The 14,550-nt window shown below is 45.9% G+C and overlaps 1 protein-coding gene across 3 annotated transcripts in view; it reads left to right on the forward strand.

Moving 5' to 3' along the window:
• ATP10B (ATPase phospholipid transporting 10B (putative)) overlaps window positions 1-14,550 on the forward strand; it is a 330,102-nt gene that overhangs the window by 260,927 nt on the left and 54,625 nt on the right. For all 3 annotated transcript variants that reach the window (XM_057729720.1, XM_057729733.1, XM_057729726.1), the window contains 3 exons: window positions 2,086-2,213; window positions 4,137-4,389; window positions 5,594-5,832. In XM_057729720.1, the coding sequence (XP_057585703.1) occupies window positions 2,086-2,213; window positions 4,137-4,389; window positions 5,594-5,832 (620 nt within the window). The remainder of the gene's footprint in view (window positions 1-2,085; window positions 2,214-4,136; window positions 4,390-5,593; window positions 5,833-14,550) is intronic.

Consider the following 14,550-nt stretch of genomic DNA (forward strand, 5'->3'; position numbering starts at 1 on the left):
GGCTCAGTAGTTGTGGTGCTCAGGCTTAGTTGCTCTGCAGGATGTGGGATCTTCCCAGACCAGGGATTGAACCCGTCTTCTGCAATTTGAACCTGCCAGTCTGCATTGACAGGCAGAGTCTTAACCACTGTGCCACCAGGAAAGTCCCCCCACCATCACTATTTTTAAAAGACAGTATCTAAGGAGTTCTCTGGTGGCCTAGTTGTTAGGGTTCAGTGCTGTCAGTGCTGCGGCCTGGATTCGATCCCTGGTTGGGGAACTGAGATCCCGCAAGCTGTAAGATATGGCCAGGATTAAAAAAAAAAAAAAAAAAATTTTAAAAGACAGAGTCCAGCCTAAGATCTCCCTAGGCCTACGGAAGTTTTATGTCACCACAGTGAAGACTGGCATTTAGTCTTATGCGTGGCCTGGAGTTTTGAATGAATATGCTTCCCAGATGTATCCAATAGCACTCCACGTGAAGGGCTCACGGCTGGCAGGGCAGCACCTGCAGGGCGACAGAAGCAGGCTAAGAGGAAAACCAGCCGCTTGTTTTGTGGGCCACCCCTGTGCCCTCCGAGGCGCTACAGGACTGTTGGTGCTGCTTCAGAACAGGTTTTTCGAACATCAGACCTGGAAAGGACTTTGAGATCATCTCACTGTGTCTCCAGAGAGAGGAAGTTAATGATGAAAAGGTCACAGAGTTAGATAAGGTACAGGCAAACCAGAAGCAGCTTGGTAGATTGCCCAAAATAATAAATACAACAAATACGCTGGGAAAGTAATGGGGAGGGGCAGGATTCCGTTCTGTCTGAGAATAAGAGCTCATAGAGGCCAGCAGGTCTCTGTCGGCACCTAATTAAACACAGCTCCTGCAGGAGGTGAAAGCTCTAGAATGAGCACCATTTCAGGGTTACTTATCACATGTTTACTTTAATTGTGTAAAGATGGTGTTTCTTTTTTATTTGCCCAGAATGTCCTCCCCAGGCCTTTAGGATCACCCAGTACCCACCTGGGCTCCAGAACCCTCTAGGCCTCCTCCTCTATGCAGCCTGCTCTGACTTCTTTCGTGGTCTCTAGCTCCTCTGAGGGCCAGTGACCCTTACTCTGGGCCATACACTCGGCCCTTAACCTCACGTCTGTAAGTCTCATTTCTTCTGCTGTGTCTGATGGTATTTGGCCCAACCTCCTGGGCAAAGAAGTATTTTAGGGGCAGGGCAGCATCCCCTATGCCTTTTATTCCCTTTAGTTACTGCCCTGGGGCCAAGAGCATTACACACATGAGGTTTTCCTGTTCTCACAACCCCATGGAGAAGGTACCATTACTAATTGACAGATGAGGATGCTGAGATTCAGAGAGCAGGTACACTTTTCAATCCTCACTTGATGGATGCTGTTATCCCCACTTACAGTTAAGGAAACAGAGGGCTCGGTCTGCATCTGGTGCTGTTGCTGTGGGCTCTTCTAGTATTCCAGGATCTGGCATAGCGCCCCTTGTGCTAGCTGGGATTTGTATCTTTACATTGGACTCCCTAACTTGGTAGGGAACTCCTCAAAGACAAGAAGTAGGACTGACTCCTTGAATTAAAAAATTTTGGATAAAGGGAGGGAAGGAAGGAGGCAGGGAGAAGTGGGTGAACAGAGATATCGATGGATGGTTGGATGGATGGATGGATGGATATGCATATGGGAAAGAAAGGTGGCCTAAGGTACAGGTTGTCAAGACTTCCCAGCCATGGACTTTCCATCACACAACTGAAAAAATTCTTGCCCCTTTGTCTCTTTCCAAACCCTGGATAACAGGACTTCAACAAAATATAAGTAATCCCCATGCTAGTCTCCTCTGGGAGGACAAACTTAATGCCTATCAAAAGATTGAAATGTAGGGTATATGAAGGACCACTTTAGAGCTAAGTGAACACACACACACACACACACACACACACACACACACACACACACACACACACTATGTTATATAGTATAAGGATGGGATTCTCCAAAGCACATTCATTTCTGGCAATAGGTCAAGGAAGGGCTGATATAATTGACCAATTTAGGATTAAGTGGAGATTTTGCCTCACGCCTGGCTTTGCCTCCTCTCAGGTCACAGCCTCTGGAATGGGACCTTTGCAGAACACCCTCCCTTTGACGTACCAGATGCCGAGGGCAACTACCTTCCCCTTGCCCTTGGGGGCTTCTACATGTTCCTCACCATGATCATTCTGCTCCAGGTAGGACACCCTTCCTAACTTGAGGCTCAAAAGACCTGTGGCCAGTACCTGTACAACTTGGGAAAATAAAGAAAAATCAGTGCTAGCCCTGAGAAAGAACTAACTGGACTGAGATGGGGAAATGTTTACTGCTTTCTTATGGGTCTTTGAAAGTATTCACATCTGGGATAATGTTAGGACCAGCCCTGCCTTGTGGAAGGGACCTTGGCCTCAGATAATAGCAGAGGAAAATATTTATCAGGCTTTTCTATTTAAAAGTAAGATTACAGCAGTGATCCAGGTGTGTCTGTCCCTCTGCCAGGTCTAGAACAGGTAAACTCTAGTGACCTGAGAACAACAAAAGATAATGCAGCACAGACAACTACAGAGAAATTTCAAGTCCCAAGCTTTGAGAGAAAGAAACCACAGGTTAGTGTTTTGGCATCTGATGGGTTGAGGTGAAAGATGACAGAACTAGCACTATATAGGAGAAAAAAACAAAACATAGAGCACCTGCAAGAGAGAGGTAAGAAAGGCACCTACTGTAGGTAAACACCTGCAGTGAGGTATAAAAAGACAGATTAAAAAAAATCCTCAGGTTTTATAAGAAATTACAGTCTATGAAAAGATAAGGGAAGTTGCAGTTTTGTTTTGACAAAATCCCATCTCTATTTGAGTTCTTACAGTATTTGAGGGTGTTTCATTGACCTCTTACTGGTGCAGCTTTTTCATTCATTAGTTCATTCATTCATGGAGCAGAGTAATCCTTTTTAAATATGAGTTGGGTCTCACTCCTCCTCTGCACTGAACCCTCTGACGGTTTCACATCCACTCAAAGTGAAATTCAAAGTTCTGACTGCAACCAACAAGGCCCTAAGGGATCTGGACCCCGACTCCCTCCCAGACCACATCTCTGAGCTGTCTCGGCACACTCACACCCAGGCCTGCTGACTCTCACCCCCGCCCTGCAAACACCCCGCCACCGTGGGCTGCCCGGAACGCTCCTCCTCCCACAGATAAGCTCACGCTCACACCTCATTTCTTCAGGTCTCTGCGCAAAGGTCATGGTTTATGAAAGAGTCCCTCCCAGCCCTCACCCTTTTTACTTTTCTTTATTCTTTTTCGTGAGGCTTACCTCCACCCAATATATATTTCTGTGTTTGTTTACTGGAATGTGAGGTCTTCATGGCCAGGGGTTTTGTTCTGCTCAGTGCTGCTTGCAGGACCTAGAATAGCATGTGACACAGAAAGCACTCCTCAGTACTAGGTATTGGGTCAGTGGGCAGTGGTCAACATTGAGTCTGAATAGAAAACAAGCTTACGGTTTCCAAAGGGAAAAGAGGGGGAGAGAGAGAAATTAGCAGTTTGAGATTAACAGATACACACTACTATATATAAAATAAACAACAAGAATCTACTGTAGAGCATATTCAAAATCTTGTAATAAACCATAATGGAAAAGCATATGAAAGAGAATATACATACATGCATATTATATATATAAACCTAAATCACTTTGCTACATACCTGAACCCAACACAACACTGAAAATTAACTATACTTCCAAAAAAACACAAGTATGAATATCTGTCCAAGTGGGCGGCAGTCCTTGCTGGTATAGAGATCCAAGGGGCATCAGGAGACTCTGGGCTGAGGCAACTAGAGCTCCTTACCCTCTTCCGACTCAGTCATTAAACAAGCAATGGAGAGTGCATACCCCATACCAGTTATCTCTGGTTGAGGAAGGCATAGCTCTCTTTCCAATTCCCCTAAGAATCCCAAGGGAGGCATGAGGTCATTGACCTTTAATTTCGCAGAGCAAGTCCATCGTGTGAGCTGACCTGAGCTTTCCATGAAGTGCCTTTGCTACTCCCATCACCCAGTGAAGGTCCTGAGATGGGGACCAGCCTGTTTTCTGACACTTGGGAACTGATCTCCCCACAGATACTGATCCCAATCTCCCTGTACGTGTCCATTGAGCTGGTGAAGCTCGGGCAGGTCTTCTTCCTGCACAACGACCTTGACCTGTATGATGAAGAGACCAATTTGTCCATTCAGTGTCGAGCCCTCAACATCACTGAGGACCTGGGCCAGATCCAGTACATCTTCTCCGACAAGACAGGAACACTGACGGAGAACAAGATGGTGTTCCGGCGTTGTACCATCATGGGCCATGAGTACTCTCACCAAGAAAATGGTATGAGGGCTTCCACAGACCCCTCTTCTAAAGGAATTTCCCCTGCTCTCCTAAGAGAACGGTGATAAAAACCATTATCCTGGTTCCCGGCAGAGGCTGGGTGGCTCTGTGGGAAGTAGCTTCCTGTATCCCTGTGGCTTCCTTGTCACAGATCGATGCTGTTCTTATCACTTGTAAACTTTCATTTGCTCACAGAGGCTCTCAGTGATCTCCTGTGTGGTAGCCCTCCAGTCGGTTGATCTTTGTCTGGTGCCATTCACGCAGAGGATTTCTATCTGTCAGGGATGCACGGGGGACCTGTCCAAATTATGTGCCGGTCATGCCGCCAAAGTTTAAGAATTTCTCAGCTGACCTTACCTGACAAGGACAGGCCCAGGTGTAGGCACATGGTCAGATGTGATACATCCAGGAAATGCCCTCCATGTTAACTGATCTCTTAGATTTTCACTGAAGCCAAGCTTTGCCTTAGGGGATGCTATAAAATGCCTGGACTGTCAGACTGTCATCTTGCATAGACTGAAGGTGGTCAATACAGCTAACTGATCCCCTCAGTTCCCTCACCCCACAGTACGTACACACACACACACACACACACACACACACACACTCTCTCTCTCTCTCTCTCTCTCTCTCTCTCTCTCTCTCCCCACCCCTCCCTCCCTAACTAGGAGAAGAAATTCTCAAGAGCAGCATTCATTCTTTTGAGTGGGAGGAATGGAGGAAAGAGAAAAGAGGAGACATTATAAGTGGTCCAATCCCCTTTGCCACAGTGGTAACCATTTACATGGGAGCTTCTAATCTCTTCTTAATGATAATTACTGCTACCATTACCAGTACTTAGAGTATGCTAATCACTTTTATATCATTATATATTAAGTCTTTTATATATATATCATAATATCATTATCTTCAAAACAACCCTGTGAGTTAGGTACTTTTTTATAACCCCTAATTGAGGAAATAGAGGCAAAGCTTACGCAAAGCTCAAAGTCACATAGCTAGGAGGCAGGAGAGCCAGTGTTTGAATCTCTGCAACTTAGTTGCACCCCTGTTTCATCACCAGTCAGAGTGGCCAGCTGCTTATTTTCCAGAGTAGCACAGTGCTCTGACTCCGTGCTCTTAGCTCCACTCCAAAGTCTGGCATCTCCCCAACCATGATCTGGCCGAGGTAGAACTGTATAATAACAGGGTTCCTTTCTTGCAGCTAAGCGACTAGAGACCCCGAAGGAGCTGGACTCAGACAGTGAAGAGTGGACCCAGTACCAGTGCTTGTCCTTCCCAGCCCGGTGGGACCAGGGCCCAACAACAATGAGGGGTCAAGGAGGGTCCCAGCCTCTGAGAAGGAGCCAGAGTGCCCGGGTGCCCATCCAGGGCCACTCGCGACAAAGGTCCATGGGGCGGTGTGAAATCTCACAGCCCCCTGTGGCCTTCAGCAGCTCCATAGTAAGTCCCTGCCTTTTTCTCTTTGAATTGCAAGTGACCTGTCTTAGGGAGAGATTGAGGAGGGCTCTGGGGTGTGAAAGAGAAAAGGGTGTATAAACCATGAAGAGCTCTAAAGTGGCAGCCCTTGGTCATGTGTGTAATCTACGTGGGTGTTGTTGGACATGTACGATTCTTGTTAAATTCAAATGTTCAATGTTTAGAAATTGGGAGATTTCTAAACGGAATTGAAAAAAAGTCTCCCCACTGAGCCAGCATTTCCTTGTAGCAATAATTGGTTTGAATTAAGAAGTCAGTGCTCCTCAGCCTGGGCATGCCGTCCACAGCTCATCACCATCCCCTGCCTCCTCTCTCTTTATCCCCATCCCTGAGCCCAGGCCCAGCTGCATGTTCATTATGCATGCTTTTCCAAAATACAGTTAAGAGGAAAGAGAAGTATCTGACATGTCCGTGTTTCTATATAGTGGGGAGAAAAATAAAAGAAAGATGAACCTGTAAGGCTTACAGTTTTCAAGAAAAATGGGAGACTATAGTTATTGTGATAAGCAAAGAGTCTTAAATTGTTATGAAGCAAAGAACATCTCTACCAAATTTACCCAGTCCACCCCATTCCCTTAGGCTAACTGCCTGGCCCCTGTGATGTTCGACTTTGCAACCTTGGGGCTTCTGCATACAATCCCTTCACCTTTGATCCACTGAGATAGTTGCCACTAAACATCCAGGTAGCAGGTGAAGAAATTGAGTGCCTTCCCCAAGATGACACAGCATGCCCTAGAAGTCAAGGCCAGAACCAGGGCCTCTGGCTCCTATCCCATTCCACTTTCCTCTGCACCAGGCTCTTCCTCTGGGGAACACATCATCCAGAGTCTCCTGTAATTGCAGAAAAGGCCTCAGGGAGCCCCAGGTATTTGAACAAGACACGCATACTCACAAAGGGACCCAAAGTGCTGTTATCCCATTATTAGAACATTAGATTTTCAAAATGATCATTTTGGTGAATTTCTCTCCAGTCTTTTATTTCCCCCATTAATACACACACACACACACACACACACACACACACACACACACACACTATATATATATATATATATATATATATATATATATAATACTTTTGCAGTCATAGCACACATAAATTATAGCTACTGTTTTTTTTTTTTTAAATCTCATATGACATCAAAAGCCTTTTCCACATTGCTACCTAGTATTCATTACCCAGGACTGTGCTTTCTGCTTGTGACAAGAAATGCTGTGAGTCCGTATGTCCTGGGTTGTGGTTTATCTACCTTTTAAGTAAGTACAGAGTCAACTCTCTTACTGTTATCATCATGCGCAGAAACGAAACAGCAAGGATGAAACAATAACAATGCTTATAAACCTACCAGAAGAGTGATCCATTGATGCCTTTGGGAAGATTTTGATTATTTATGTGTTTATTTATTTAGGCTGTACTGGGTCTTAGCTGTGGCACGTGGGATCTTCGTTGCGGCATTCGGGCTTCTTAGCTGCAGCATGCCAACTCTTAGTTGCGGCATGCATGTGAGATCTAGTTCCCCAACCAAGGATCAAACCCGGGCCCGCTGCATTGGGAGCGTGGAGTCTTATCCACTGTACCACCTGGGAAGTCCCGCCTTTGGGAAGATTTTGGTTTTCATTTTTCTTTATGAATTTCCCTAATGAAGTAACAATAGCACATATGTATTGTCAAGTCTTTCTCTTCTTCAATTTAATTCTATCCCCTCTGAATAGAATGCTCTCCCCTCAGCTCTTCACCTAAATATTTGGACAATGAATTCTCATTGGGCACAGGTACTAAGTTTTGCACTATTGGTGTCTTTTGGCATCTTCTAGTTCTAGATACCACGGGCATCCCATGTGTCTGAGAATGTCTCCCCCAGGACACCAGGAAAAAAAGGAAGCTTTCTTGTCTAGATCTCAGTTGGGTTACACAGATTCATAGCCCCCTGTTCAGCCTGACAAATCTCAGCAGCTCAGGGAAACTGCAGCCCTGAGTCAGTGTAACTTTTATTCAGGGCCCTTGGCTGATGGTCAGTGAAAGGGACACGTTAACCTATGAGCTGTCTCCAGATGAATGTCATCGTTCTGCCCTGGCCAGCGCACTCCGAGTCCAGTTCTAACTACATTCATTCAGGAACAATGAGGAAACAGACACATAGAGCAAGACCCAACTCTTGTTGCCTGGACAGGTGCGGATGGTGATGTGTTCTCTTTATGAGCTGCTAAAAATGCTGTCCTACAAGTCAGGCTCAAAATCTGGGATTCGTGGGACAATAGCATCCTGGCCATCTGTTGGGGAGGGCACTGGGCCAGGGGTCAGGAAACGTAGGCTCTGGTTTCAGCTCTGCTGAGGCTTCCTGGATGGCCTTAAGCAACGTGTTAAACCTCTTTCCTATCCCTGTTTCATTGCCTGAAAATACTTTGCTTACAACTCTTACTGGCTGTTCCGAGAAGTCAAATACCATGATGTTTGTGCTGACCTGCAAGGTCCCTGCCGGCTATGAATTAGGCACATTTGGGGTCATATGTCCCAGGTTTTCATCTCAGCTCTGCTGTGTGTTAGCTCTGTGACTTTGGTCAATTCACTGAGCTGGAAGCCCCTAGGTTCTCATTTTGAAAAAGGATTATTGTTATGCCTTGTGAGTTGATTTTGAGGATTTAATTCTTAAGATCATGTGTACTAGACAGATGGGTAACTAATAGAAGTTTTAACTGACCTTTCTAAAGGAAAGCTCTCTGCCTTGGACAAAAGTTCACATACGTGATGACAGGGAGAAGAAATGGGAGTTTTCATAAAATCAATGTTGAGCCCTCTCCCCTGAGATTCTGAGATATGTGGTCCAGGGTGGGGCCAGCATAGTCATATTTTTATTTCTGATGATTCTAGCGAGCAGCCAAGATCGAGAACCTCTCTAAGCATACCATCACCCCACTTGGAAATAGTCTTCATTTGGCTGAAACAGCCACCTTCTACAGCTTGGGAGGCCTTGGCTGAAGGGGGTGATTTATGCTGCCTTAAAGGGCTCTGACACTAACCAGGAACCTCTCTGTGGCTGGAGTGGCAGCTCCTCGAATTAGTCCGTGGAGAGCGTCCGCGGCAGCCCCAGGGGATGCCCTGGCTCCTGGCCCCTGCCCCCACCCACTCCTGGCAGGCTTTCTGTGGTGCCTCCTCTTCCACCCACCCGTCTGGCATCCAGTCTGGTCAGATTATCTCTTGGCAGCACCGGTGCTTTACCTTCCCTTTGTAAACTCAGCCAGAACTTGCCTCTGAAGCCCCAGGGATGCCAGGTCGTGGAGGAGCACCCAACCCCATTCCAAAGAAGCCCCTTGTTGGCTTCCTCGGCCCTCTGCTCTAAGCCAAAAATAAAATGAGCATCGAGAATAACAACCACCACAGCAAAAGCTGGCTTTTCTTCTTTTACTACAAAGATCAAGGAAGCATCACTTATTGTTGTCTAATTGGCTGCTATAAAATCTGTGGCTTTAGGGTGGGGTAATATACTCAGGAAAGTGGTGAGTTCTTAGCCAGCATTTAATAGTCCTGGAAGCTGGAAAATGAAATGCCTTTGTCCCCCCTGGTCTGTAAGCAGCCAGGATTGGAGTAGAGAGTCTTTGTTTACACGTGCCACTTGCAAAAATGTTTTCCAGAGTCATCAGACCAAAGACTATCTTCCTAATCATAAAGTTCGCATCAGGGCCGTTTAGGCTGCAAACCTCTCCACCTCTCCCTACTGTGGGCACGGCCCCTGCCATCTGTCTGGACAGAATGCAACAGAGGGATGTAAAGGGGGTGTCTTTGGCCCTCTGCCTCCTTTCTTGAAACTTGGTCTTCCTTTCATTCTTGGGAAGAGCACTTGTATTCTGCTCTGCGTTGACGGGGACAGCCCACACGCACACACGCCCACAGCAAGGTTAGATAAGAGTCCTGATTCAACTCTACACCCACTTTGGTAAAGAGTTTTTATCTTGAATGGATATTGGGGGAAACTCTCTTCTTGCTAGGCCACTGAGTTTTTTTCCTGGAGTTTCTGTCCCATTTGGGAAAAACTTACCTTAACCATCCATATGCCTCTATTTAAGCAAATACTTACTAACCCTGGACTCTCCCTGTCCTTGAACCAAACTCAATATCATCAAGGCCACAACCTCAGGAAGGGCAAAACTATCACTGCCTTAAATAACACTTCAGCCTTAAGCTCCCTAGTAAGGAAGAAAGCTTGTTTCCACGGTAGTGATACAACCACATGACTAAGTGTTCTAAAGGAACCAACGGGCAAATGGAAGAGAGTAAGCCTCTCTCCCTCCTCTGTTCCCCAGCACCTCAGAGAAACCACTATTCAAAGTTCACCTTCCCAGAGGTGCTCTATCTACACAGAAGCATGCTAGTGAGATATACACGTAAGTACATCCTTTCCCACAAACGGAAGCATACCACACACACTGTTTTGGACTTTAGACTTTTTTCTTCTTTTTTTTTTTTTTTTGTTTTGTTTTGTTTTAATGGCTGTGTTGGGTCTTGGTTGCTGCACGCAGGCTTTCTCTAGTTGCAGAGACTGGGGGCTACTCTTTGTTGTGGTGTGCAGGCTTCTCATTGTGGTGGCTTCTCTTGTTGTGGAGCACAGGCTCTAGGTGCACGGGCTTCAGTAGCCGTGGCACGTGGACTCTAGAGCGCAGGCTCAGTAGTTGTTGGGCTTAGTTGCTTCGCAGCATGTGGGATCTTCCAGGACCAGGAGTCGAACCGGTGTCCCCTGCATTGGCAGGTGGATTCTCTCTCTTTTTTTTTTTTAAAGCTCTTTATTGGAATATAATTGCTTTACACTGTTGTGCCACTTTTTGAGGTACACCAAAGTGAATCACATGTATTTATACATATATCCCCATATCTTCTCCCTCCTGCAACTCCCTCCCACCTCCCTATCCTGGCCTTCTAAGTCATCACCCATCATTGAGTTGATCTCCCTGTGTTATGCAGCAACTTCCCACTAGCTATCTGTTTTACATTTGGTAGTGTACATATATCAATGCTACTCTCTCATTTCATCCCAGCTTCCCCTTTGCCCTCCCCCCAACCCCATGACCTCAAGTCTGTTCTCTACATCTGCATCTTTATTCTTGCCCTGTCACTGGGTTCATCAGTACCATTTTTTAGGTTCCATATGTATGAGTTAGCATACAATATTTGTTTTTCTCTTTCTAGCTTACTTCACTCTGTATGACAGACTCTGGGTCTATCCACCTCACTACAACTAACTCAATTTCATTCTTTTTTATGACTGAGTAATATTCCATTGTATATATGCACCACATCTTCTTTATCCATTCATCTGTTGATGGGCATTTAGGTTGCTTCCATGTCCTGGCTATTGTAAATAGTGCTGCAGTGAACATTATGGTACATGTTTCTTTTTGGATTATGGTTTTCTCTGGGTATATGCCCAGTAATGGGAATTCTGGGTCATACAGTAGTTCCATTTTTAGTTTTTTAAGGAACCTCCAAACTGTTTTCCATAGTGGCTGTACCAACTTACATTCCTACCAGCAGTGCAGGAGGGTTCCCTTTTCTCCGCACCCTCTCCAGCATTTATTGTTTCTAGATGTTCTGATGATGGCCATTCTGACTGGTGTGAGATGATACCTCATTGTGGCTTTGACTTGCATTTCTCTAATGATTAGTGATGTTGAGCATCTTTTCATGTGTTTGTTAGCCATCTGGCAGGCAGATTCTTAACCACTGTGCTACCAGAGAAGTTCCTGGACTTCCTTTAACCTAATGAATCTTGGAGAATATTTCATACATGTAGAAAAACTGACATATTCCATGGAGAGCTGCCTCATCCATTTTTTAATGGCTGTTAGAATTTGCTGGATGATTGAGCCCCCGTGTGTTTTATATGTATGTAAGTTTTTCTGTAGTATTCTTAGAACATAACTGACAAATAGAGATTGTGTGCATTTTTAAAATTTTGATTGATACTTCCCAAGTGGTTGTACCAGTTCAGACATTCACCAACAGTAAATAGAGGGGTCTGCTTCCTCCCCTTCTGCCAAGTCTATGCATTCTCGGCACCTAGGTTTCTTAGAATAGCCTTTCATTTATTGTCAGTCAGTCAAAAATACTAAACAAACAACCACAATATGGCAAGTACTGTCCTAGATACTGGGATATAAAGTCTAATGGGGCGTTGTTCCTGATTTCAGGTGCTTACAGCCCAATGAAGGGGCAAGAACCCCAGTGACTACAGGACACTTCTCTCAGTGCTGGGGTGTATGGGCACAAAGATGCTATAGGATCCCAGAAGAGGTGCACCTACATCAAACTGGGTGTCAGAGGGGCTTCCTGGAAGGGCTAGCATCAGAGCTGAACTTGAGACAAAATTAAAGGTTAACCAGAGCAAAGAGAAGAGACCATCTAGTGGCGAGAGTACAGGTTGTTTTAGGGGAAACATTCTACACAAGTAAATGGAAATTTGGGGTTCTGAAGAATAGCTGGAAGGAGAGGCACAGGATGGAGAGAGGTGAAAGGGAGATGGAGGAATGGGAGGAACCAAGCCACAGAATTTGCTTCCAGACCTATGCACCAGGGTTCCTGTTCATTTCCACCACTGGCTCTGTGTTCCCATAGCAACAGTCTGCTGCACCCAATTCGTGATAGTCACCAATGTGGCCATGAGTGAGCTGTCGTTAAAACTGAGAGGATAGTAGGTCGGAGCTTGGCCTCCATCGCCCAGCCTTCGATGTGGAACATTCCTCAGCCAGAGAGGAAGTGGGAGTGATAGGTCAGCCATATAGCCTAAAGCCTTGCAACTCAGACTCTGGTCCTCGGACCTGCATCAGGAGCACCGCTTGGGAGCCTGTAGAAATGCAGATGCTCAGGCCCCACTCCAGACCCACTGAATCAGCATCTGTGCTTAAACAAGCTGCCCTGATAATTCATGTGTGTGTTAGAGTTTGGGAGATCCTGGCATCGTGTTTAAGGGCTTGGGTTTCAGCATCAGCAGAACTGTATTCAAGACCCAGCTCTTTTATTCATTTGGGGGCCCTATACAAGTTACTTATCGTCAGTGAGCCTCATTCACCTCATAAATAAAATGGGAGAAGGATAATAGCTCTTTCAGTGCTGTTATAATAACTACACGATGTACATGGAAGCACTTAGCAAAACACCTGACTTTGCTATAAGTTGTCAATAGATGTAACCCAATGAAAATAAGAGGATCCTTGAGGATGTGGTGTGAGGTCAGAGATCACTTTCCTCAAAGAGGATTCATCTGAGCTTTAGGTGTCCTGCAAAAGAAAGTTGGGTGCCTGGCTTCACAAAGCTCTAATCTGAACAACTGGTGGCCCCACAAATGTATCTTTCTTTTCCTTCAGAGAAAAAAAGAGTCGTCAAAGGGCCCAGAGGTGGGTGGGGGCACTGCTTCTTCTCTAAGCATCTTACATGCCAAGTTCCTAAATGTGAATGAACCGGACAGGAAACCAGTGGGCTGTGGGCAAAGGGGACCACGAAGAAGCTTGCCCTGCAGGAACTAGTCTGCGTGCCTGGATAAAGCTTCCCTGGCATCTGCCGCTGACCCCTGCAGGCTGGGCCTGCTGCCCGTGCCAGAGAGAAGTAGGCCCTTTGCAGAACTTTTTTTTTTAATGCATTGCCGTATCATTGGGTGGAAATATACTAAAGAAGAGTTTTAACAAAGAGCCCCGGGGAGTTAATCAGCAGTGAGGTAGCGTGGTGTCCTAGGTAGGAGTCAGGCAACAAAGGTTTGAGTGAGTGCCTGCAGGCTGCCAGGCACCGGGGACACGTCACAGTCTCTGCCCGTGTGGCACTTAGAGACTAGAGAATAAATGGACATGCAATAAATAACCATTAAATCATTTTAACTGTGTCACCGTTTGGAAATACATAATGCATAGCTTGGAGCAAAGTGGTGTGCTGTCAGAGACTGTCAGGTGGTGTGAAAGCTGTCCTAATTCTGACCCTGATTCAATGTGCAGTCTTGAGGAGTTCACTTCCCTCCTCCCTGGCACTCAGTTTTATCATCAGGAAATTAGGGTATTTGGCTTTGATGACCTCCAAGCTTGTTCCCAAGTCTGGGTATCTGTGGTAAAGGTTAAAAGCATCCCATTCATGTACCTCCACACAAAAAGTGAAATCTACTTTCTGAAAAAGGTCCCCATAATCCTCTTTATCATCTCATGGACTATCTGCCAAGCTCTAAGGTTTAGATATACAAGCCCATCAGTTGTATTTGGGATGCCAGACAGTAAAGATGCCAGCTGTCAGCAAGTATCAAAGGCCACTTCCTTCTCATGGGGGGTCTTGTCTGGCATGGGGGTTAAAGCATGAATTCTAGATTTGGACTATCTTGAATCAGCTTACTGTGTGGGGCCTTCCTGATGGCACAGTGGTTAAGAATCTGCCTGCCAATACAGGGGACACAGATTTGAGCCCTGGGCCAGGAAAATCCCACATGCCATGGAACAGCTAAGCCCGTGTGCCACAACTACTGAGCCTGTGCTCTGAAGCCTGTGAGCCACAACTACTGAGCCCACATGCCGCAACTACTAAAGTCCGCACACCTAGAGTCCATGCTCCACAACAAGAGAAGCCACCGCAATGAGAAACCCATGCACCTCAATGAAGAGTAACCCCCACCCTCCACAACTAGAGAAAGCCTGTGTGCAGCAGTGAAGACCCAACGCAGC

The sequence above is a fragment of the Hippopotamus amphibius genome, chromosome 1 (assembly GCF_030028045.1).
Source record: "Hippopotamus amphibius kiboko isolate mHipAmp2 chromosome 1, mHipAmp2.hap2, whole genome shotgun sequence".
Lineage (NCBI taxonomy): Eukaryota > Metazoa > Chordata > Mammalia > Artiodactyla > Hippopotamidae > Hippopotamus > Hippopotamus amphibius.